Source organism: Lutjanus erythropterus, chromosome 11 (assembly GCF_056507025.1).
Source record: "Lutjanus erythropterus isolate fLutEry1 chromosome 11, fLutEry1.hap2, whole genome shotgun sequence".
Taxonomy (NCBI): Eukaryota; Metazoa; Chordata; class Actinopteri; order Lutjaniformes; family Lutjanidae; genus Lutjanus; species Lutjanus erythropterus.
This window is the reverse complement of record NC_139327.1, coordinates 3,051,114-3,076,615: the sequence shown is the minus strand read 5'-3', so window position 1 is coordinate 3,076,615 and position 25,502 is coordinate 3,051,114. Positions and strand designations below refer to the sequence as shown.

At 38.8% G+C, this 25,502-nt stretch overlaps 1 protein-coding gene across 1 annotated transcript; it reads right to left on the bottom strand.

Annotated features, from left to right (window-relative positions):
* Nucleotides 1-755: 755 nt before the first annotated feature.
* Nucleotides 756-25,237, bottom strand: p2rx1 (purinergic receptor P2X, ligand-gated ion channel, 1). The gene is made up of 14 exons (XM_084730463.1): nucleotides 24,787-25,237; nucleotides 15,199-15,343; nucleotides 9,951-10,022; nucleotides 9,515-9,584; nucleotides 7,503-7,590; nucleotides 7,266-7,346; nucleotides 5,285-5,426; nucleotides 4,972-5,117; nucleotides 4,335-4,425; nucleotides 3,052-3,117; nucleotides 2,861-2,956; nucleotides 2,376-2,465; nucleotides 2,191-2,235; nucleotides 756-2,097 (listed from the first exon to the last, which is right to left on the bottom strand). Exons 1-14 carry the CDS (start codon nucleotides 24,921-24,923, stop codon nucleotides 2,092-2,094), a joined length of 1,275 nt encoding a protein of 424 aa, XP_084586589.1. The 5' UTR covers nucleotides 24,924-25,237; the 3' UTR covers nucleotides 756-2,091.
* Nucleotides 25,238-25,502: the final 265 nt, after the last annotated feature.

Sequence of the window (25,502 nt, the reverse complement as noted above, 5' to 3'; positions counted from 1 at the left end):
AATTTGTTACATTTAAATATATTTGTAGGTAAATCATTGTTTAACTCTTGAATGCACACAGTTACAACTCCATTTAAATCTGCACATACTTCTTCAACTTTGATCCAGCCTTCTAAACTTAAGTGAATTTTGCCAGTGGGTGGTACTGCAACACATGATACATATAAGTGGCCATAACTTAGTGGTCACCTGTATGACTGTTGAAATGCTGCAGAAAATCTCAAAAGCTTTGAATTATGCAGCCCTGGCAGAGGTTTGCTCACTGTAGATGGTGGTTACCACAGTTGAAGCACAGGAAATGAGTGACAGTGACTAACTTCTCATGACTTCAGGTCATAAGTAAATAAATAAGTAAAGAAGATGACTGTGGGACGACTGTACATAATGTGATGAAGTGAGGGCCGAGTGGAGCGCTGCTGTGTATCCTCTGTGACTGTCCTGATGTGTGTGTGTTGAAGGTGCCTGCTGTCTCTGTGTTTCTGGACGTCTGTCTTGTGTTGTCTCGTGTATTTCTCTGAATGTACTCACTCGTCTGTCGCTCATACAAAAGTGGAAGCATGGCACATCCCTATGGAATGCAGTTGTTACAATGTAAATATGTACCAATATATATAAAGAAGATATTTTTTGCATGCTTTTTGTACACAGACATAATCAAAGACAATAAAAAATAAAATCTGAAGCCTTTTGATATTTTGCATGTGTTCCTGTTTGACCACTTGCACTGTGAGACAAAAGAAAACAGCAGAGAAGCATTACTGTACATTATTTATTGAATTGTCGATCACAGGGTGCACACAGGATGCTGACAGTGGCTTATCCACACATTATGTGTGTATATCTTGCCTTGATAAAGACAGCAGCAGGTAATGGATGATTTATGTACACAGAGGAGCACTGACGTGCTGAAATTCTTCTTTCACCCGTACAGATATGGAGTCAGGAGGTCGAAGTTACACCCAAAGTGTGAACAAAAGCAAACCGAGCTACACCCAAAAAAGTACACATACAGCTGAGCAATGCTAGGGCTCTACATACAACAGTACGAGTCTCTCAGGATGGCTTTAAAGGGATAGTTTGGATTATTTAATGTGGGGTTATATGAGGTTCTTGTCCATAGTGTCCTCCAGTTTGGAAAAGCAGAGAGGATAATGTCGTGGATAGGGTCAGCAGGAAAATGTATTTTATTTTGTAAGGTAAAAAAGATCCAAATAAAAAAAAACATCAGTTAAAATGCACACTACATTTAGAATGTTTTCATCACTTTACTCTGCTGTCAGACAGCCTTTTCTGGCAGGAAACTGGTTGTTTGGTGAGAGTGATATTGGGCTTACGTAACAGCAAAGTCCATAGGCGAAATCAGTCATTTTACCATGGAGAACACAGGAGTTGCTGGTCTATTGCTGCCTGTATCAGTTTGTTTGTGTTACTGTGTGACTTCAGTATTTTACAAGGACAGTTTCGATTCACCTGAATCACACAATAACCCAAACTAAGTAACCAATCAAGGCAGCAATAGACCAGCAACACCTGTGTTCTGTGAGATAAAATGACTGATTTCACTCATGGAGTTTGGTTAGTGGGGAGAGAGCAATATTTGACTATTATAACAGTGGTTTCCCTTCAGGAAGTACCGTCTGACGACAAAGTAAAACATTGCAAAAACATTCTATAGTATACACTTAAACTGATATTGATTATTTAGGTGGACTTTTTATAAGTGGCTAAAGTATGTTTTGCTGCTGACCCTGTCCACAGCTGCTCTGCTTAACTTCTGTGCTGGTACTCCTCTCTGCTTCTCCAAACTGAAGGTGTGTCAACCAGCATCTACTGTAAATAATACACTGACGATGTATAAGTACATCATACAATTCCAGAGGAAATAATCCTAACTATCCCTTTACGAGAGGGGAGATGTTGTTGGTAGAAGATGCTGCTGAAGATCGAGAAGAAATAGAAGACACATGGAGCAATGTCTTTTGACAGTGTCCTCTGTGGTCCCAAGTCCAGTGTGTGTGTGTGTGTGTGTTGTCTTGCAGGGTTCTAGTGCAGCACACGTTCAACGTAGCAGCTTGTAAATTTTCTCCCAGGTCACTTCTACACAGGAATAGCAGATAAATAAGACATCAGCCATCACAGATACCAAAGCAAATCATCTTTTTTGCTCTAATGACTTGAATGAATTCTTACTCTAGATCCATCAGTTTCTGTGCTGCCTGCCTCTGAATCAGGGTCCTGCAGAATAAAAGTCAAATCAGGATAGTAGCCATTTAGACAGATATTAATAAAAGGAATTCTCCTCATCATCACATAATGGAATAAAGTAAAAATTAAAAAAAATCTATTCTAGGGTCTGGACTTCTTCGGGCACTCACGTTGGACTCGTCTCTGCCTTGGACTTGTCTTGCATTTGCTTCAAGGGTGTAATAGACGTTTGTCTCTAAACCAAGCGATTCGCTGTCCTGCTGTAAATACAAAACGTTCTGCCTGTTTCAGTTAAAGACGGAAACTGTCTGGGAGGGATGGGGGCAGATTTCATCTTCTATCAGATAAAAGGCTGTACTGTACCGAGCAGAGAAGGTCCTGCACGGGCCATGAGTGTTATGGGAGTAAACACAGTATTAATCTGATGGTTACTGAGGCTTACTGCTCCTGTGTGGGTGTACAGAGATGATGTATGTACCATTCCTTCACAAGAACTCAGATACATCTAAAGATGCTCAGATAAAGAATAACACTGCTAAAAACTGTTGATGTCTGTTCTATGTCTATCTGGATTGTTCAGTGCCTCTCTGCTGCCACCTTGTGTTCAACCCTAACATTACAACAGAATTTACATCAGTCATTTTGTAGAACTTACCTGTGTATGTGTGTCTGTGTATTTGAATTTCATGTTCTTGTAAAATTCTCTTTTTGGTAGCAAATAGAGCAGCACCAAGTCACATACTACAGTCGCCTGGAAAACACATAGCATAATTTTTATTAGTTGTTATGCAATTATTCCACAGAAAATAAATAATTATTGCAGATATCAGTCAGGATACAACATACCACTCCAAAAATGCCCACTCCAGAGCCTATAGCTGTCAGTGTTGGGATGATATCAAATTTTCTTGCCTGTGAAGGACAGTGTCATTAATCCAAGCATCCTCTGAATATTTTTCAAAGTACATTTTATATAAAATGGAAAGTCTATTTGCATCCACGTGAGAATAGTAAAACAGCAGCTATTTGGCCGTGTTTATCCATAAAGAGTCTCTGCAGAGGTAACTTTGCTGTGGATGACTGTGTTAAACTCAGGACTCTCCCCTGGAGGCTGAGGTTTGAATCACTTCTAAAGGTAGATGTCAGTTTTGACTTTTAATTTTCTAAGTTAAAGGAGCAATATGTAGCAATTGCACATGCAAAATTAAGTACTGCCATCCAAATATCAAGTTGGAGCCATAGACAGAATATTAAATAAGTTGAAACCCTATTTAATATATTATCTAAAGTTGAAGTGAGTTGTTTCCCCTCCTTCCCAGACTTGAGGAAGCTCTACAGGCTGCAAGAGCTCTGCAGGAGTGCAGGGCACATGCAGCACTGTAAACTGACAATAACAAGCAATGTTGAGTCCTCCTCTGTCAGTTGATCAGCTGTTTATTACTGTCAGTGGTCTGTCAATTTAAAGTTAAGTCTGTTATCCTAAAATAAAAGCCCACTGCTCTGAAAAGTTGGAGTTCAGTGACTGCCAGTCTCACTGCCTGCCAAACTCCATTAACTTATTGCTCATTTTAACAGTTATAAACATCTACGGCTTATAAAAGATTATCAATGATTTCTTATGACCCATAAACAGACATTAGGTCATTCAGCAAACATTCTGCATTAGTTTGAACAATAATTAACAAGAGATAGGCAAACTAAAAGTCATTCTGGCCCTGAACAGAAATTTCAAATGGTTGAACTGTAGCTGCAGTGTTGATGACAGAGAGGTGAGTGTTTAAACCTAACATGTTTCCTTTCCTGTCCTTTTCTTTCCAAATATATTACAGATTTCTCCTTTAATTTAATTTCTATATGTTATTATTATTATTATTATTATTATTATTATTATTATTATTATTATTATTACTATTATTATTATTAGTAGTAGTAGTAGTAGTAGTAGTTGTAGTAGCAGTATTTCTCTCCAGGTTTAATTTGCACAACAAAACGTCTTTATTAGGTTTAATAAATTATCATGGTTTGCCACACTTTTGCCATATTGGCTATTTACATCCTGGGTGCAAATAGCATTGTTAGATATGGACAACTGGGTGCTAATACAGTAAGAAATACAGAATATTACTTACCAGTGACTGCACAATGATATCAAACCTGATCCCAAACACTTTGAGAAGGGTTCTTTTCTGAACTTTGCCATCCAAATAATGCTTTGCAAACCTACAAACAGCCATGGGAATGATGACAACATGTTACAAAAAGTGCATTGGTCAAAGTGTTTGACAAATATTTATGTTATTTTACATATTATATTTTCCCACATGTGCTGTTATGTATGACCCATAAAACAGCCAGGCTAGCTTTTTCCCCTGCCTTTATGCTAAGCTAAGATAGCTGCCTGCTGGCTCCAGCTTCATGCATAATGCCCACACATGAGAATGGTATCTTCTTCTCATCTAAGTTTTAGTGAGAAAGAAAATACGTTTATTTCCCAAAATCTCAAACTATTGCTGTAAGCACCAGAGCTAACTAACACTGTTCTGCAGAGGAGTATTAGGGCAAGGGACTTATATTTTCTTGTGTGTGGGACTAGTACAGAAAGTTTGACTTTTTCAATATTATGACTTTATCTTTGACATTTCAACTTTATTCTCACAATGCAAGAAAAGTGCAAAAAGAATGCAAGAAACAACAACTTTCTCGTTTTTTCCCCTTATTGCTGGCTCTAACACTCCTCCGTTCCTGAGTCTATGTTGATTCACAGACCTGAAGTTGTAGCCCACCGAGGCTCTGGCTTTGTCAGTCTCATCTGGGTTTCCATACAGGCCGTGGAAGTTGTACTTTGGTTTGCAGTGTGTTATATCCAGATCGAAGTTACACGTCCAGTCAACCACAATTCCAATGGCCCCTCCCTGTCAGAATACAGGCACATAATAAAAGATAAGTCTCCATAATAACAAGACAGACAAAAGAAACAAAACAGCAAAAAACAATGCATGTGCAGCTGGGATGAGATGGAATAGAAATACTTGAAAAACATTCCTGTCCATTCAGTAAAGATCTCATGCAGCTGACTCACCACTTTGGCTATTGTTTCGAAGTTGAAGCCGGACAGTTTGACTATGTCTCCCAGTTTGAATATGGGGCACAGAGGAGCGTCCTCTGGGTCATGAAGACATTTGCCGATGTAAGCGGCATCAATACCCTCCACCAGGTTACTCCTGAAAACACAATCGGTCATTATTAATTAAACACAGTTAGATTTTAAATAGAGCTGCTTTAGTGTGTTGAATATTGTCCAGGAAAATGTAATAACCTCAAATGACATATTTGTTTGAATATCATAGATAAAAGATCATTCCTGTGTATGTTAAAATATAGATTAACTGACCATCTGAGATTTACTGCCTTCTACAATAAACCACAGATGACTTGAAATAGCAGGATAATCACAGGTGTTACTAATGATGCTGTGTTGGTTCACTGGAAAGGCTCTGCTACACTAAATGGAACAGGACCTTAATTAGTATCATTGGTAACGCCATATGGCTGCCATGCAAAAGGTCTGTTAAAAGAACAAAATCCTCCTTTGTCCTTCAGCCTAACCTACAGCATGAGTGAAGTGGGTTTAAAAAGTAATTTTGGCATTGGACATTGAACAGACGTATTGTTTTTAGGCATTTAAAGATTAAGAGTGACATTTTACTTGCTTGCTTTTACCAACAAGTTTAAATCCCTGGCTCAGCAAAACTTTCAAACTTAAAGAGATACTCCAGCTATTTAGTGTCACACTTTCATACAGTTTGGGCCCTTTGAGAGACAGATTTTTAAAAATCAGTGCAGTAGAGGATAGACATTCTTATTTTTAGTTCCTGGTATGAGTCAAGCCCCAGAAATGCACATTGGAGAAGTTTGCCTTCCGGGCTGTCTGTCTGAAAGCCTTTCTAACTTGCAGTTAATGGTCTATGTGAACCAAAACCAAAACCTCAATGTTTTACAAAATCTACCCGGTTATACATAAATACATACATACATACTGATACACACACACACACACATCCATACATGCACAGGTCAACAATAAGCTTTACATGGGGGTCAAACTCTGCTCTCCTGCACAACCTGCTCTACTGTGGAGTTTGTCACTCTTTGTCACTATTTCTCATAACTTTCTAAAGTCTGTCTGTCAGATAGCTTTCTGATAGAAAGATATTCAGCCAGACATGGCTTTCTGCCAGAAAGTCCTGAAGCCTAAATGTGGTCCAAAACACTGGATTCTACTTTTCCCATAAGGCATTGCAGATCTTGCCTGTCTGTTGCCTCATCTTTACAATTTTATGCCCCAAGTTTACCACAAGTTTTCTAATGTCCTCTCTCTATGGTCACAGCAGACATAGTACAGCTGTTTACAAAAGTAGGTCAGTTTACTCATCATGGATAGTGCTACTCTACTTGTGTAAACATGCTCCTTTAAAGGGACAGTTCACCCCTAAATCAAAAATATGTGTTACTTCTCTTACTGATAGTACTACTTATCTAGATAGATTTGATGCAAGTTTCTGAGTTTTGAAGATATAAGCAATGTGTCTTTCCAGAAATCATGGAGATAATCTACAAAGACAGAAGGTAGTTCCAGAAGATTCTATTGTGGGAAGAAATGAGGTCCTACATGAAACTGCTCACAACAAGGTCTGTGGATTATCTTGATTAACCGGGTCATGATTTCTGGAAAGACACAGGGCTGTTGATCTTTTCAAATGTATCTTCTGTCATTTAGAGCACCACAAGTGAGTGCCATCTGGTTCCATTACATTCATAAGAAAGAAGACATCACTAGGGCCGCTACTTAAAAAAATCTAGACGGACAAACAGTGCTACAGGCCAGAGGAAAAATATGTATTTTTGATTTTTGGTTGAACTGTCCATTTAAGAAATGGTCTTATTCATCATTATTCTGCTTAGAAATGGATAAAGTTGCAATGACACACCAAAATCAGGCTTATTTTTATCTTTTTACTCTAGTTTTAGCTGATCTAATTTGAACTTGACAGGTCCATCACCTTGTGACACCAAATAAGGGGAAAGTTACAGAGTTTTTGATGAACAGTGTGTAGTTCTCTGCAGACATCAACAAAGGGGGGCTGGATGGAAATAAACAGAAGACAGAGGAGTTTCAGTGTTGAGGAACATAAGTCATCACAAATTATATTTCTCATAATCCAGTAAATGGCTCAGAATCATTACATATCCGATCATCAAATGCATTATAGTATGAATAATTCAGTGTTTGCACGCACTCTGGTATGTTGTGGTCGTCCTCTACAGGGCACCAAGCCAACACCTCACAGGTCTTCGTGGTATTCACACACACACCCGTCATTTGTCCTTGAAACAGAGACACATCCCATCATTAGAGACAAAACTTAAAACAGGCATTAATGCAAAAGTAAAGCATGTGTTTTGAACAGCAGAAAAAAAAAGATGTGGGCTTTAATCATCTTATCTTGAATTAGCATCAACAGCAGAAAGCAAGATATAAAAGTGAAGCAAAGCGAGCGCTGAAGTAGCTGTTTCCTTTATCTGGCTCTGATTCTAACATATAATTTCTCTCCATATGATTAGCTTTGTTGCTATCAGTATCTCTCATCATGCTCCGGATGAGTTCACAGACAGTTCTCCAGCAGGCGTTTGGTCACTGACTTTTCACTGGAGCCCACCAGTCTGTTTGGCTACGGGGGCGCCCCCTGTGTTTACTTGTCCACAAGCATAGAGACAACACGCCGCTTCTAAAGGGATCCCAGCACCTCGAGGTGAATTTGACTGGTCAGAAACAGACAGATCTAAAGCTTTGGCTAACATTGCTCTTATTGAAGTTGATGTGGGTCGTAGCGCACTTGAAAGGCTCAGAGTTTAACCCTGGGACAGATGGAGGACAATAAATTTATATAACTTCTCTTTGAACTCGCTGAGGATACTGTATGTATGGAGCTATTAAAAAAGCTCTTGTCTGAATGCTTATTTGTTTTTAATGTCTGTGTGTGAGCTCTTACACACCAGAGTTATTGATGTGTCTCCTTATATATACATGTGTGTGTCTACTTGCTTAAGGCAGGGTTTTACTTGCACGCTCCAAAGATCAACAAGCCATAATATGAACACACACACACACACACACACACGTTTGGTTGCTAAGACTAAGGCTGTTGATTTTTTTTCTCAGAGCCAGACAAGAGCAACAAATGAATAACTACATCTAGATGTTTACCTTAGCAGTGACAGTGAAGTGCTGTATTTTAGTTTCTACTGTGTGAGCCCCTCCTGTATCAGTTCTCAAGAGCCACGACCCATTTTGCAAATACACTGTTCTGTAACCTGACATAATCCTCTACCTCCCTCAGTGCGTCATGGTCCTGTCACTGACTTTAGGAAGTTTAAAAAGTTTAGAGAAATGGTTCTTATTATTTGATGTGGGCTTGTATGAGGTACTTAATACTAAAGTTTAAGTGTATGCTATATTTAGAATATTTTCACTGCTTTACTTTGCTGTCAGGCAGCATTTTCTGACAGGAAATCACAGTTCTATACACCAAATATTCCTCTCTGCAAAACAACCAAACTCCACAGGCAACCTCGCAGAGTTGTTGGTCTATTGCTGCCTCAGTCTCAAAGTTTTTTTGCATTACTGTGTAACTTCAGTGAATCCAAACTAACCATTTCAAACATTGAAGTCACCCAACAACACAAGCAAATGAACAGATAGAGGAAGTAGCAGATGAGCAACACATGTGATTTGCAAGGTAAAATGATTAATTTGCCTATGGAGTTTGATTGTTTTGCAGAGAGCATTATTTGGCTTATAGACCTGTGGTTTGCCATCAGAAAATGCTGTCTGACCACAAAGTAAGCAGTGAAAATGTAGCAGCAATATGTAGCAATTGCATGTCCAAAAATGAGGACTGCCAGTGAAATAGTGAGATGGAGCTATAAACTGTACATGTGTTTTTCTGCTGAGTCCATGTTTAGTGTCTGTGCTGGCACTCCTCTCTGCTTCTTCTAACTGGGGTTGTGCCAACAGACATCTACTGTAGCTAATACACTGACTATTGATAAGTACCTCACAGAACCCCGCTTCAGATAATTTGAACTATCCCTTTAAGAAGGGCTTTCATCTCTGGTGAAACAAAGCAACATAATATAAAAAGAAGGCTTGGGAGAAGATTTGGACAGATTTGATTTTGGCCACAGACGGGCGGACGGTTACTCAGTGAGGACTGCTCAGGTCTCACACTGTCAGGCCGTCAGGATTTACCATGTCCCGTACGTTTGAAACTCCCTCCTTCACAGTCAGCGTCTGAGCTGCAGTTGTGCTTGCCGTGGAGCTGTTATACACAAGAGATTGGGGTCAGAGTATATACACAACTGTGGAATGTGCATATGAAGAATCCAGAGCAGTTTAAACGTGTAAACAACATGACAAAATGAAGTAAAGTTTTGCATTTATTGTGCAGCATACAGAAACTGCTTTTTATGTCATCATGAGGCTGAGTTTAACAGATTTTTTCTGCTATTCGACACTTAGGCCTACACAATTACCCAATTACAGAAACAGTCTTGGAATGAGACACAATTTCCGTTTTGTTTTACTATTTATGGAAGTGTATAAGTTAGAGGAGAAAGGAGAAAACTGAGAGGAAGAAGAAATGAGGGGGAAGGAGAGACAAAAAAGGAAAAAAAGGAGCACCTACCTCTGGACACTTTCCCATCTTCTGACCTTCAGTTATGATATAGTTTGTCATTACCACAAAAGATGAGTCTCCCTGAGGTTTACAATTAAAAGAAGTAATGGGTTAATTTTTTAAACTCTCATTTATTTATTCCACAAACACAATGACACAATGAAGGATGCAGTATGGCTCAGCAACATGCTAACATGCAACATGCTTTATTATAGGTCAGTCTGTCAGACATTAATCATAGGGGTGGGCAATTATTTTATGTGGGGGGCCACATTAGAAATTGATCAGGCTGCTGTGGGCCAGATACAGATGATATAAGGTCCTAATAATGACCAAACCTCTAATAATGGAATGACCAGAATATAGGACACTATAGGACACTTCTACTGTTGGTTATTCTTTCTGAATTACCATATGATGAACTGTGGGCTAATATTTTATTGGCAATGTACAACACCTGATGTTTTACAGTGAACCATGCAGGCTGCATACAGGTTGTAATGATAGTAGCAGCAAAAGTAGAAGAACAACATAAACAACATGGATGTACAACACTGAGAGAATAAAGTTAGAGGTTAAATATAAAAGATACAGTTCATTATCATTACCAATAAACACAGCACTGACCCCTTTCAAAATAAAGCTCTGATAAGAGTTTAATGGCAAGCAAAATGCTATTGACTGTCTTTACTAGACTTTTAATATTTTTGTATTGTATTTTTCTGTTTAATAAGGAAGGTGTGAAAATATTTCCTGTCTTGTTCTCAGTTCATTTTGTTTATTTTATCACGACTTGTACACATCTCCCAGCTATTGTCTTATTGCATTTAACCATGGATGTTTTTTTGTTTTTTTTGACTAATGATGGCAGCTGGTATTGGATAATATTTCAATTTGGAGCCATTGCAACTTTGATTTCCGGCACCCAACAACACAGCAAAATTACATTTTCACTTTATTATGTGGCTGACTCCTCTGAGGTGATTTATCTTTGTCTCCAGTTTTTTCTTTGTTTTGCCTCCAGCTAACACAATGACGTAATTGTGTCACAAACTATTTTGATAATCAATTAATCGGTTTGAGTAATTTTACCAATAAAGTTCCACATTTTTTGATTCCACCTTCTTAAATGTGAATATTTTCTGGTTTCTTTACTCCTCTCTGACAGTAAACAGATTGTCTTTCAGTTGTGGACAAAACAAGATATTTGAGGATGTCATCTTGGACATTGAGCGACCTTTTTCACCATTTACTGACATTTTGGATCAAACAATTATTTGATTAATGGAAAAATTGTCAACATACTGATCAATAATGGAAATAATTGTTACAATTATTTATTATTGTGAAAAATAAATATAGACTTTGATCAACATTTTTCACCATTTTTTTGATATGTAATAGGCTAACAACTATTAATCATTTAATCGTAAAAATGATTGATGGATTAATCAAATATGAAAATGATCATTAGTTGCAGCCATTATTGTGATGGTGGCAATAAAAGGGTCTATTATACCTTGTAAAACAGAAGCAGGCTAGGTGTTACCCCTGATTTCAGTATTTATGCTAAGCTAAGCTAACTAACTGTTAGCTTCAGCTGTACAGTTGCACACAGACAGACCACAAATGGTATCAATTTTCTAACTCTCTGCCAGATACTAATGAACAGATCTTGATTGACTGTTCAATATGTGTGAAAGTGTCAAAATGACAGGCTGTGGTCTACAGGGGGTTGTGCGCTGGTCCATTTCTTAGCTGTGAGCAAGAACTTTCTGGATGAAATTAGTTATAACCATTTCAATTTTTGCCTCACGTCATTTGCGCAAATTTGACTGCTGGACTGTTTATATAGTCCGTGTTGATTTGCCCTAAACAGCCAGTGTACCAACTGTACAGACACTGGCTGTGAGCCTGCTAGCAGCAGATTAACCGACCATGTCGGTGTGCGTTTGTGTGATAGCTCAGCCGCTGACTGAACTCAAAACTCAGCAGAAAATTCCACTTCTTTCTCTTTTATCCCTTTTCTCTCATTTCTAACATCCATTTCACATTACCCAAGGGCAAATTCACGTCTAATCACATCTTTCCATTAAGTTAAGTTATCCATTATTGATCCCTGTAGGGAAATTCATTCTCTGCATTTAACCCATCCTAAGTATTAGGAGCAGTGGACAACCACCCCAGTGGGGGACCAACTACATCAAAGCTTTGGTCAAGGGCACTGAGAGGAGAATTAACCTAACATACATGTTTGTGATGGAGGGGGAAATCAGAACACCCGGAGGAAACCCACACAAACATGGAGTGAACATGCAAACTCCACACAGAAAGGCCCTGCCCCCCACTGACTTTGTATGCACTCATGCTGCCTCTAAAATGTACTTTACATCCTGTCTGAGCACAGTTAGAGGAGCTGGTGGGCAGATTTTGTTACCTTTGGACAGAACAAGGCAAGCTGTCTCCCCCACTTTACAGTCTTTATGCTAAGCTAAGCAAACCAGCTTCTGGCTGTATTTAGCATACAAATATGAGAGTGGTACTGACCTTCTCATCTAACTTTCAGCAAGAAAATAAATAAGTATATATATCCCAAAATTATTTTAAAATCATTGATGCACCATTCTGTGTAAACCCTTGAGTTGGTTGCGTGTGAAAATCCCAGTAGATCAGCAGTTTCTGAAATACTCAGACCAGCCCATCTGACACCAACAAGCATGCCATGTTCAAAGTCTCTTAAATCAGCTTTTTCCCCCACTCTGATGCTCAGTTTGAACCTCAGTTCTTCTTGACCATGTCTACATGCCTAAATGCACTGAACTGCTGCTGTGTGATTGGCTCATTAGATATTTGATATTTAACAATTAGTTGAACAGGTGTACCTAATAAAGTGGCCGGTATGTATTTTGATATATTTTTTAAACTCTATGGGGATTTTCTTAATCTAAGGGGTTGACAGTGATAATGTGGATGCCACACACTGCTCAAAACACACACACACACAAAAAACAAAAGAAGTTGAGAAGATTTTTTAAAAAGCAATCATTTTAATTTTACTGAACTGAGGACTAATTTGTTGTGTCAATGTAGGTTAAGAAGTTCACTCAAAGGGCTATCTTAAGTTTGTCAAACTTAATATTGCTATTCAGATTTACTTTTTAGGTTTTCTCAGCTTTCCTTTTTTTAACAGTGTATATTGTGGCATCCAGCATCTTGTTGTCAGCATAACATTATTAACTTTAAGTAGCACAGTGAGCTAACAAGCAAGCATTGTTCTGAATAGTAATGTTAAGTTTGATAAACTAAAGCTAGCACCTTGAGTAAACTTAAGCACATGAGTAGATCTAAATAGTTAATTCTGACAAACTAAAGAAAGCACTTTGCCTGTACTATAGTACATACATAAATCTGAACAGTGTTAACTCACTACAAGCTTAGATCTGAATCATAATGTTAGGTTTGACAAAATTAAAATAGCACATTGGGTGAACTAAAGGACATGGGTATATCTAAAAAGTGATGTTAAAGGGATAGTTCACACAAAAATGAACACTCATTCAAATGAACAGTCATTATCTACTCATGCTCGTGCTGATTGAAGGTCAGGTTTAGTTTTTTAGTCCACAAAACACTTCTGGAGTTTCAAAGGAAAACAGTGTTGCAGAATCTCCCAAACAATGGAAGTGAATGGTGACCACCCAGTTCAGACAGTGTGCACATAAATGTGGCTCCAAGCTAAGGATCTACAGTTAACAGCAGCTTACAACAGAATAAAAACATAAAATGTCTCCATACTGCTTGTCTGGTGTCCAAGCTGTGACATGTTGTTCACTTGTGTGTGCAGACCATCACACCACACACACAGAGTTCAGACGGTGTGCACACACATGAACGCTGCTCCAAGCTAAGGATCTACAGTGAAAATGTTGGCTAAAAACATGGTGTAAATGACATCTTTCATGTCAACTTGGCATGTTGGGACTTTAGGAGACTTAGATTACACCAGATGAGCAGTATGGAAACATGTTGTGTTTGTTTCAGCTGTGTTTTTCCATTTGAAAACTGGTCACTATTCACTTCCATTGTTTGGGAGATTCTGCAACACTGTTTTCCTGTGAAACTCTAGCAGTGTTTTGTAGACTAAAAAACTAAACTTGACCTTCAATCTGCATGAGTGTGACTAGATAATAACTGAATTTTCATTTTTGGGTGATCTTCCCCTTTAACTTTGACTAACATAAGATAGCACTTCACTGGAACTACGTTACAAACATGGATATGATTAGTAATGCTAAGTTTGACAAAATGAGGACAGCATTTTGAATGAACTTCTTTGCCTCTGCCTCTCGTGACACAACAAATTAGCCCTTAATTGAGTAAAATCAAGAACACTTTGCAGCTGGTTGTCTAAATTTATTGTTATAGGGGCCATATACACATCATAAACTATTTTATTTTGGTTCTCTGCAACGAACTCTTGTTACATAAAAACATCCAAAGTGATGAACTCACTTGGTAAAACCACGACAGTCTGGGAAATACTAACAGACAAAGAGGTGGATTGCAGAATAAAGATGAAGTGGTACTTAAAACCTATCTGATCAAAGTGTGAGACCAAAGGGACTTTTTCATCTTGTTGGTTGGGCTGATCATACCAAAACAGGTGACCAACCTACTCTGAATTAAAAAAAGGCCCACGCCCTGACCTCAAAGCAAACATGATAATCTTCATTGTGACTCTTTATTTCTTTCCCACATATAGCAGGATGCAGTGACATTTTAGGTAAACAAAGGCATTTATGTGAGTCTTCCTTTTGACAGGTTGTTTGCTCAGCTCTTTACAGGACGCAGGTAAAGACTTTTGGAAGGCACTGAGACACCTTGATGTTGACAAAGCCATCATCGTATCATTCTGTCGTCATTGATTGTATATGGCATGGAATCCAGTCAACACGGATGTTTTCAAAGCGTGACTAACCCCTGATCTGTTCAGTGACCAGCCCTTTTCAGGGAGCAAAGCATTTTCATGTTGCTTGTCTGACTCACCCTGATGTTTATTCATTCTGACAGTTTGATTCATGGACCGTAGATGTTGACTTCATTGCATTTGAGTTCAACCCAGATTTACCATCATCCTGACAATGGTCAGTATTTGACCAGGTGCAGTACAAATTATTGTCCAATTAGAAGTCATGTGATGTAATGAGCATGTAGTAGATGTCCTTGCATGAGAGGCTTCAGCCACCCAGTCACCAACCTGTGGAGGGAAGACGTAGTCAGCCACATCCCAGACTCTCTCAGATCCGTTCACATTGGTGTAGCCCACTCCTTTCATTTTGCTAAAGACGGAGCTGACTGCCGTGTCTGTCGACTGGTAGCCTTTCTCGTAGATGAACACCCACCTGTACAAGACACAGAAAGCATTCTGTCAGACCTGTCAGCAACTCATACGCCCACTGCACCCCAGCCAACCGTCCAACCAACCCCACAGGCAAGGGCATGTATAGTAGTGATGTTGACATTCTGCACAGCAATCCCACATGCCAGCAGCATAACTCACAGGGGCACACGTGCAAGCGATTGTGGTTGTGCAATGTCACGGTGGTCGTACTCATGTTCTTCACCACCAATGGTGGCAAATTTGTCATGTGAAATCTCAGAAGACACACATTTACTAATATTTATCTCAAAATGGCTTCTTGCCACTTTTCCAAATACTGTCAGTTGCCTATTCAGAAAGTGAAAGTAGTCCATGTAGAAAGCAAATAATATGCTTTATCAAGCTGTGGTTTGGTCGAGATGCAGTATGACCAATAATAAGATATTCCCAGCTGATAGCACAGATCCACAGATAGCATTCCCAAGGAATCTAAATTTCATATCAGATATCAGGTTGCATGTTTATCAGTTATAAACTTTCCTCCTACAAATACACTTACTGCGGTAATCAGTGGTTGAATATAACTAAGTAAATTTACTGAAATTAAGTATAATTTTAAGGTACCTGTACTTACTGTCTATTCTGAGCTATTTTTACTATACTACATTTCAGAAGGAAATATTGTATGATTTATACCACTATATATTTGCATGCTATAGTCAGAGATGGGCACAGCCTCAGTATGAGTCTGACCTTAAAGAGCCTGTAAAGCAACAATAAATGTGTGCTCTGAGTTTGTCACACCACAGAAACATGTGTTATTAACCACCCAGTAGTGGTTTATTAAATTAGGTCTCAAAATCATGAGAAAATGAGCAGTTTTCTCTGCGCTAAAACACTCCGCTGTCTGCTCTGCTGTCTCTGTGTCAAACACCACTATGACCTAAAAACAACCTGAAACACGGAGGCTCCATCTAGCAGCTTTATTGGACATGTCCAGACATGTTTGATCCAGCAGAGCCAGAAGACGATGGCAGGATGGTATTTCTTTTTCTTGTGTGTCAGTTTGTTGGAACTGAAGTGAACTGAAGTGAACTGCTGGGGTGATTTGGACTGACAGAGTCACTGTTTGTGTGCTGCTTTGTCAGGCTTTTGTGAGGCTACTATATACTTTTGAGGGACCATGGTTCCAGCACATCACCGAGCCATATTTCAGGTCCACCAGAAAATCCTGAACACGGAAATCAACAGTTTTAGGTCTAACTCCCCAGTTCAGTACTACATAGTTCTCAGTGTTTTTACTTGTTTTCAGCAACTATGTTCTAACATGTAAGATAAGATAAGATAAGATAAGATATTCCTTTATTAGTCCCACAGTGGGGAAATTTTCAATGTATAACATGTTTAGAAGAAAAACTCCCTTCTGTCTTTACAGGGGGTTTAAATTAAACTCATAAGACTGTGAATTTAGGGGTGGTTTTAGCCTGTCCTCACCAGAAAAACAACTGTATAGGTCGTCTGTGCAAGCAGCTTATTTATGTTTGTTGTTAGGCGACGCCCTCTAAAGGTGTAGTTATAAGTGCAGTATAGTAAGTGGCATCACTTACGAAACATACTACACTTCGTTTAACACAGACCATGAACTATTCCTACACCTCGCCAAGCTGCAACCATTACACAACATTTACCATGTGTCTAACATGACAGGTCTTATGTCAAATGATTTAAATCACATACTTAACATCAGTACGCCTGTCACTGGTACTCTCCAGGACCTTTTCTGTCCTTGTGGTATGAGGAGATTTTGTGGTTTCTAGCTAGTCAATATATACAGTATATCACATGTGTTTGCTAATTGCTCTTTCATTCAGGTGTACTTGTGTGTCATTCAGTATGTCTGCCTTAGCATCTGATCATATTTTCATTACATAACTTTATCTCAGGGAAAATTCACACCAAATATTAAATCAGCTTCTTTCCTCAAGCTAGTAGTCACACAAATGGAATATTGTACTTTACAATGAGAGCACTTCTGGACCCAACACAACATGTCATGTGATTCACTTACATTCAGTCATTCAAGACTGTAATTCAGAAAAAAAAAATCTACAGTTTAAACCTGGGGATAAAAATATGTCTTATTTGAGAATAATGACATATTTAATCATGTACATTGTATTTAATAATTTCAAATACATAAATACAAGCATCCTTTTCTTGGCCCAGGTAAATACAAATTACAGAATACCCAAAAGTAATTAAATATAGTATATTTTACATACATTTCATTGAAATGCTGCCCATCTCTGGCTAGTTGTGATGATGATGATATTCAGTGCATTGCTATAGAGTAAACCAGTGATTCTCAGTGTTTTGGGAATGTTGCTAGTTGGGGCTCCATCCATGTTTCAGATTTTTAAGTTCAGAGTTAGCTAAAACCTTTCTCATCAAATACTGATGCTGCTTTGTCTCATTCCAGATACCTTAAAATGTCTGTATGAGACACAGGCAGAAAGCCTGTGGTTAACAATGTGAAACTGTCACAAACAAAGCATCAGCATTTAGTGACCTGAGAATGAAAATGGGCTGAGTTAGCGGTTCCACCAAAGACTCATTTCCCCATTAAACTTCTCACATGGTTTCATTTACACAACTGTTCAGGGCCAGACAAGGTAAATGTACTTAATGTTTCATAACAACTGTAAGATAAGAGAAATGTCCAAAAAGAAGAACAGAGACAAAGCAAAACTTTTTCCCTCTCTCATTAATCATCTCACCCCTTAGATTTGTTTAGTGACCATTTTGAGGTTTTTGACCCCTGGTTTGGGGATTACTGGACTAAACTACCTAACTGTGTATGAAGTTTTTAAAACTGGCTCTCAAGCAGCTACAACATTAAAATGCTGTTAAACATTAATGCATCAGTATTAATGGTCTAATATTAATAATATATCAGTCACAAGGCCAAAAGTACATTTTATGGATAACAGTTCTGTTCTTACTTAAGTTGGACTTTTAATGCAGCACTTTTACTTGTAATGGACTATTTTTATATCATTTAATTGGTATTTTTACTGAAGCATGGCCAGCGAATAACTCCAGTATGTCAAGTTGACCAAATAAAGAACAAGAACCTCAACCCTTGTCATATAAAAGAAAGAAGCAAAACCACCTTCACACTCATGTCTTTATCTGTGTGTCTGGCCAGGATAAGCAACAGCTGGTGGGCACTGGGAAGATACCGTCTGTGCACACATGACCATGCAGAGCTATTTTATATAGGGTGTGAAAAGCAATTACCCCCTGGCAGAAAGCCTACAGGGCAGCACAGTACTGCATCATTTGTCTGCGGACAATGAAAACATCTCACAGCAACAGACGAACAGAAACATCTTTCAAACTGCACACGGAAATAAAGTATGCACAATGAGCTAAAAGCCACAGCTTCTATCAGTTAGGCAAATCAAATTATGCAAGTCGGCGCTTACATTGAAGAGGAAGTGAAGAAAAAAATAGAGCACATTAATGGAATAAAGAAACCCGTGAGCGTGAAATAATGGAAGGATCTTCCAAAACAGCAGTCTAAGTGAGATCTGTATCTGCTGCGACAGAAAGAGGCAGGGGAGCACGGAGGAGGCTGCTTTATGTGCGGAGAGCTTTTCTTCTTCTCTACCATACTGTGGCTCTGAGATTAGTGTTCATTTTGTGAAGACAAATCAGAATGTAAAAAACTCAACCTTCATTGAATCAAAAGCAAACAATGGAATGGCACTTTTGCCAACTTAAAAGTGAGAAGACGGGATTTAATTAAAAGAATAATCATTATTGTGTGCTGAAGCCCCTGTTCTGTTGAAGTGGTCTTTGCTTTTTATTAAGACTTTATTAAGAGATTTCTTTTCAAATATTAACCAGTCATGTGGGATTTTTTTGTGATGATTTATGCAGAGCACCATCTGGTAGGTGTACTCAAAAACTGTCACTGGCCAAGGATACATCATTTTTCATAGATGAGAATTAAGTTGTCAGGTGAGGTAATTAAAGCACAGAAATATAACTGTAAAATAAGACTAAAATTAAGGTCCAGATGTATCATGACACATTTCCGGGGGAACAGGATAAGTAGGCGGGACATAACCTTGGAAGAAATTTAATTTGAATGTTGAAAAGCTGTCATTACCATACTGATGCTAGCTAGCTAATGAAGTGCTAGTAGGGCTGCCCCATAGATGTATACAACATGCAACGGTGGCAGTCACCCAGCTTAATGAGAATTACTCACCTGGTGTATGAGCCCATTGAACATGTGCAGACATAGACGTTATGTTGTGATGATGTCACAGATCACTTTTCTCACCTCAAGAGAAGTTTCAGAAACATGAAAAATCCAAGGATCCAAAACTAATCATAGAATGAGTCCTAATTAACCCCAGTTTGTCAGCAGGTTTACAGACCTCTCTTTTATAACGCTGGCATATCGGGAAAATGCTTTTTGGGCCCAAGGGGAATTTTAGCTGTAATACCGCCTTGCGAGGCGGCTGATTCATGAGATCGTGCTAGAATCCATCTTGCCAGCTATCTGTATGTGTGGTGCACATCATTGTGCTAGGACAGGCTACTGGCGGCTATGGGCATGGTTTTAGTTGGCTCCTGAAAAGGTTAGTGTAGATACTATGATAGCATCAGTTATATCAGAACTGGAGAGTATTTCTTCATTAAAAGAAGAGCAAAGTGCCTGTCGTTTTCCAAACAGTTTCTAAGGACAACCTCCCAGATGTGTAACAAACCTGACATGTCAGGTTAACCGCAAGTGGCCCCTGTGAAAAACTGGAGGCAAGGCTGAGTGGCAATGCCCTATCTACTTACGGGTGCACTGCTGCTAACTACTGTTAGCTGGTAGGCTCAGTTAGTGGCCCTTAGACTGTGACACAATCTCTGGGGCTGACCGAGTCTGGTTTGACAATCGTCATTAGAGTAATGTTACAGAGGTGATACACAGCAACTATGACCACGGTGGGATCAGGCAGGGATAGGAAGTGTGAAGAGGCTATGCTGTGTTGAGATGAATTAACAAAATGTTCAGTCCACTTCCTGATTGTTCTGACACATTCTTCCCATTTCGTTGATTTTGTTGCGGCTCGCGCACATCTCCCAGCTTTCATCTTATCCCATTTAACTACAGTTGTCTTCTTTCTTTTGTTTTGCTGGCAATGACATCTGGAATGTGATGAAACTTCAATTTGGAGCCATGAGGCTACTACTCAATTCTAACACCAACAACACAACAACATGACATTTTCTCTTCGTTCTGTGTCCTACTACTCTGAGGTGTTTCATGTCTGTGTCCACTTGTCCTTTGTTTTGCCTCCAGCTAACACCATGATGTAATAATGATGTCAGCATTAAAAGGACCTACTGTATAGGTGCACAACATGACCAAGGATGTTATCTAAAAGTGTTTTTATATGATCTCTACTATATGGTGGTTTTATTGCTTCCTGGAGGAAATGATCTTGGGTTAAGAGGATTACTGGATCAGAAATAACCAAAAACTAAAACACATTTCTGTTTTCTGCTGATTTAAATGACAAAACTTAAAATAGCAACAGTATTTTTGGCAAGACTTGGGTTAAACGAACTCTAATATTCCTGAAAAGACAACCGGTCGTTCACCAGTTCACTGCTGGCGCCTCAAAGACACGCGCTAACTTCTGCTCTGACCTGACAGCCCGGACAGCTCTATAATCACATCTCCTTCCATGCCTGTCAGCGGCTTTAATGTGGCCTGATGGCTGCAAAAGGTAGCTGACAGGATGGAGCTCTATCATACACAGGCGGCCTTAATACCAAAAGATACCAAAACTTTGAGAGACTCTGTGGCTGCTCCCTTTTTCTTTCCATCAATGCGCCGTGCAAACTAAAATCACATTTCACAGCTACCTCAGCTTAAGATTTGTCAAGGTTTGAAATGAAAGAAATCGTGCACGTATCAGTTGTGGTCTGACTCTGAAGACTGGCAAGATTAAAGAGAAAGATATGAACCACAAAGAACTGTGAGAAAGCAGTTTTCAGCTTGCTGTTGCACTTATATGAAAAATCAACCTTGCCATCAGCCAGAGAAGATTTCCTTAAATTTGCCTTTCTCTGTCACATTTTGGTCACCATCACTGTCACCAGCAGAAGGTAACACGTCTCTGCACCGTCTGGCAGCGAATTGGGCAGCGGTTGATTGTTATCTGTGTTAGCATATGCCTCAGCGTGTTCATCATACACAGCTCCTCAGGTTCTGCTGCTCAGAGGTGCACGCACACGCACTCACGCACACACAAAGACAAACAGTCCATGAGTAATTTCTAACTAACCAAAGTGGAACCCTAGATGCTGCGCTCTGCAGTGATACTACAATGAATTTCCAGCGAATGACTCCAGCATGTCAAAGCAAGTGTGTGGAGTGTGTAACTCAACAAGCATGTGGCGTTTCCTTGTCTCAACATGAAAAGGACAGATAATTAAAGTTATCTGGTCTCTGCTTCTGCCAACAGTCAATCAGCCATCACTCTTTTTTGTTTGGTTTACAGTGCGTATTTGCTGTGTCAATAGTGCGTGGCGAGTTACAACATGTAACAGTGACCCTTGCAAGCACCCTTCACAAATCAAATATCACGTCTTACCTTTAAAAATGATGATTTTCTAATAATTTATTTGTATCATACTTGATACATGAGATTTTGAGACTTCTACAACATCAATATGATCAATAGGGAAGCAAAGTCCCATCCCATCCAGTGGACCCAACTTCAGAAAAAATATGAATGGTAGTCAATGGCAAGAGAGAAATTATTTTTTGATCCTGTTTGAACCGTTCCATGAATAACACATGTGATGTTCGTCAATTTAAAAGATAATTTTACAAATCAAGAAAGTTGCAGTTTGTGGTAAATATGTTCAAGTATCAGTCTGTGAAGATATGTAATTACACAGACTACATGCCGAATGTCACATAAGTGACATCATGACTTTCTCCCCCCCAAAAGCTAATGTTAGCTGCTGAAGCTATGATGCCTGTGTGTTTTCATACCAGAATTTAGTCAAACAACCAACGGGTCTTGCTCATTCTGTCATTTCCTGGCTGATGAGAGGACCAGGATAAAACACTTCAGGTAAAATGAAGGTACAAGACACAGCAATGTTGGAGTTAGTGACACGTATTGTCAAGACAAGAGATGTAGTTCACTGACTGGTTTCACACTAAAATAAATTAAACGACAACTAACCTACCATAAATTGCCACATTTTTGTTTTGTAAAATATTGTTTAAATTAACAAACGTGTAATTCATGTTACAGTTCAAGCAAAAACAAATATATATGTGTGTATGTATATATATATATATATATATATATATATATGTGTGTATATATGTATGTGTCTCTTGCCGTAGACTTCAGTTCATATTTTATATACACAGAAACTCACACAGAAATTCACAGTAATTTTATCAGTTGGCCTGCACTGAGCACAATAGTTACCATGTCCTCTTTTTTAGTTCATAGATAATAAAATTGGATTACACAGAATTGGACACTGTTAAATAAACTAATTAAAGATTGAAATGTCTTTTTAAGACAAATTTAGAGTGTAAATTCTAATATTTATGTGTTTTATATATGCAACCTGCTCTCATTCTAATCACTTGGATGTTACAAAGAGTCAGTGGCCAGTGAGCAGCTGTCAGTACAAAATAATTGTCTTTAATTGATTTTCACTGAAACGATTCTTTGATTATATAGATCAAGCCATTTTTGCTTCCCTCAAGGTGAAATAAAAAGGTTCCTGTGCCAAATTTTCCAAAAGCAATGAAAATATTTCTTTGTTTCTAAAATTAAAAGTGACAATGATTTTTCATAAATGCCCAATAAATATATCAAATATTATACAAACAAAATATCATATTTTGTCCAATAAACACTTTACTTTCACAAAATTTGAATTTTCCTACCACAAATTGTGATGTTCATGTCTCGTAAAATTATCCTTTAAACTGACAAACATCATATGGAATTCATGGCACAGTTCAACCTGGAACAAAAAATGATTTGTCTCTCGCCATTGAGCAACTTTCTTAATTTTCCTGAAGTAATGTCCCATGGGACACCCTGAAAGAGGAGGGACATTGCCTCTCAATATTTTGGAGCACATGGAATCTGAAAACATTGTATACCATTTTGCTCCAGTTTCCAGACTGAACAAAGTATTTCTTCAAAAACAGTGTGCACCAGGCTTTGAGATATATTGTCTCCCATTTGGTGTGTGTGTCACACGTGTTAACCAATGAGCAGCAATGTGTATACAAACAACACCGAATTAGAAAGGCAGTACAAAGCAGTGCGCTCACCTACACAACAGTGTGTTTAACACAACAGTTTCTGTTTAAATTAATGTTTTATGTTTTGTCGTAGCTGAACGCAGCCCTGTTTTATGCAGTCAGAAACATGTCTGGGTGCAAAATCCAACATGGCTGCTATCATGTAGTAATGCACATGTTTTTTGCAGTGAAATATTTGCTAATTTTGAAAAAGTTATGGCACATTATATTGGTATTAATATTTCAATATGAATATTTACTGCATGGAAACAACCAATAATCACTTAAGGCTTTGTTTGTTTTTAAAATTGTGTATCAAATATTATACAGCAAGTGTGTGACCGTCAATCATTATTGTATTGAATCTCATGATGCGATCTGCATTATGTCCACCATGATCACAAACACACTGTTACATCAACCAATTAAATTAATTGTCACCTGAAGATACATTTAGAGTAGAAATTGAGATATTCATGTGTATAAATGCAACCTGCTCTCATTATGATCACTTGGTTGTTGCAAAAATTATTGACAAGTGAGAAGATGTCAATACAAAGTAATTGTCTTTAATTGATTTTCACAAAAACAATTTTTTGTCTTTCATAACCTGGATGTTATATTGACCAGATCAGATAATATTAAGCCAGCTGTTTTTACTTCTCTAAAGGTGAAATAAAAAGGTTCCTGTTTGACAAAACAGAACCAAACTGATTTCCAAAAGCTATGTGCATTATTTGTTTTTGCTTTTAAAATAAAAATGATTGTGATCAATGAATTTTTGTAAATGCCTGATGTGTCAAAAATGATACAAACTCAGACATGTAGATGATATAGAAATACATGTGGGGGGATTTTATCAAAAGCACCAACAGACACATTTTGAGAAATTGTAATTTTCTGAAGGTGAAGGGTTAAGAGATGTCTGCCTAGTTGTTTAGTTGTTGGAATTTGCAGGGTCACTGTGAGAGGTCACTTTGCATTAGATCATGCCACTACAACAAGCTGAAACATGCCAAACAATGCAAATCCTGTCTGTACTTCAGCTGCCTGTTGCCTCTCCGAACAGCAAAAAAAAAAAAGCATCGATATGTGTCTCTTACCCGATGATGTAGGCCAGGACCCCCAGCTGGATCAGACGGCACACCACCCCCACCCTCCTGTTCCTCACCAGCACCTGACGGGGGGTCTCATACTCAAAGAAGAAGTCAGAGAGGGCATTGGTGATTTGGCTCTTCATCTTCTCTCTGACCCAGCAGAGAGGAGGGTCTCTATCCTTCTCCTTCTTCACCCCACTTGCATATAAACAGCCGGGCTCCACTTCCTCTCCTCCTGTCCTGGTTTCCTCCTCTGCCTGCCTCGCTCCTCTCTAGTGGCAAAGGTCCTCTGCCTCCTCCTCTCATAAGTAACGTCTGACGCGCTTCATGAGAAGTCCTGAAGTGGTAAGATTTCTCTCCTCCCACTCTGCTCTCTCCTCTCCCTCCCTCTATCTCTCCCCACAGGGTCACTCTCCCTCTCTCCTTTGAGTCATTCCCATTTGTCCATCTTCCCATTCAGTTTCTGGTCTTCCATTGCATCTCTCTTCTCTCTTGCACACAAAATTAAAGAAAACACATTTTGTAGGAACTGACTTCAAATAACTCAACAGCTGTCACACAAGCAGCACCGGACCTCCTCCTCCTCTTCTGTGTGTTTGCAATCAAACCTTATCGTCTCCACTGACACTCTCTTCCTGCACACCAGGCAGAGGCAGAAACCACATAAGCTCAACACAAACACACTGTGCGTGTGCCACAGTTCAGCTTGTTTTCCTGCTCTC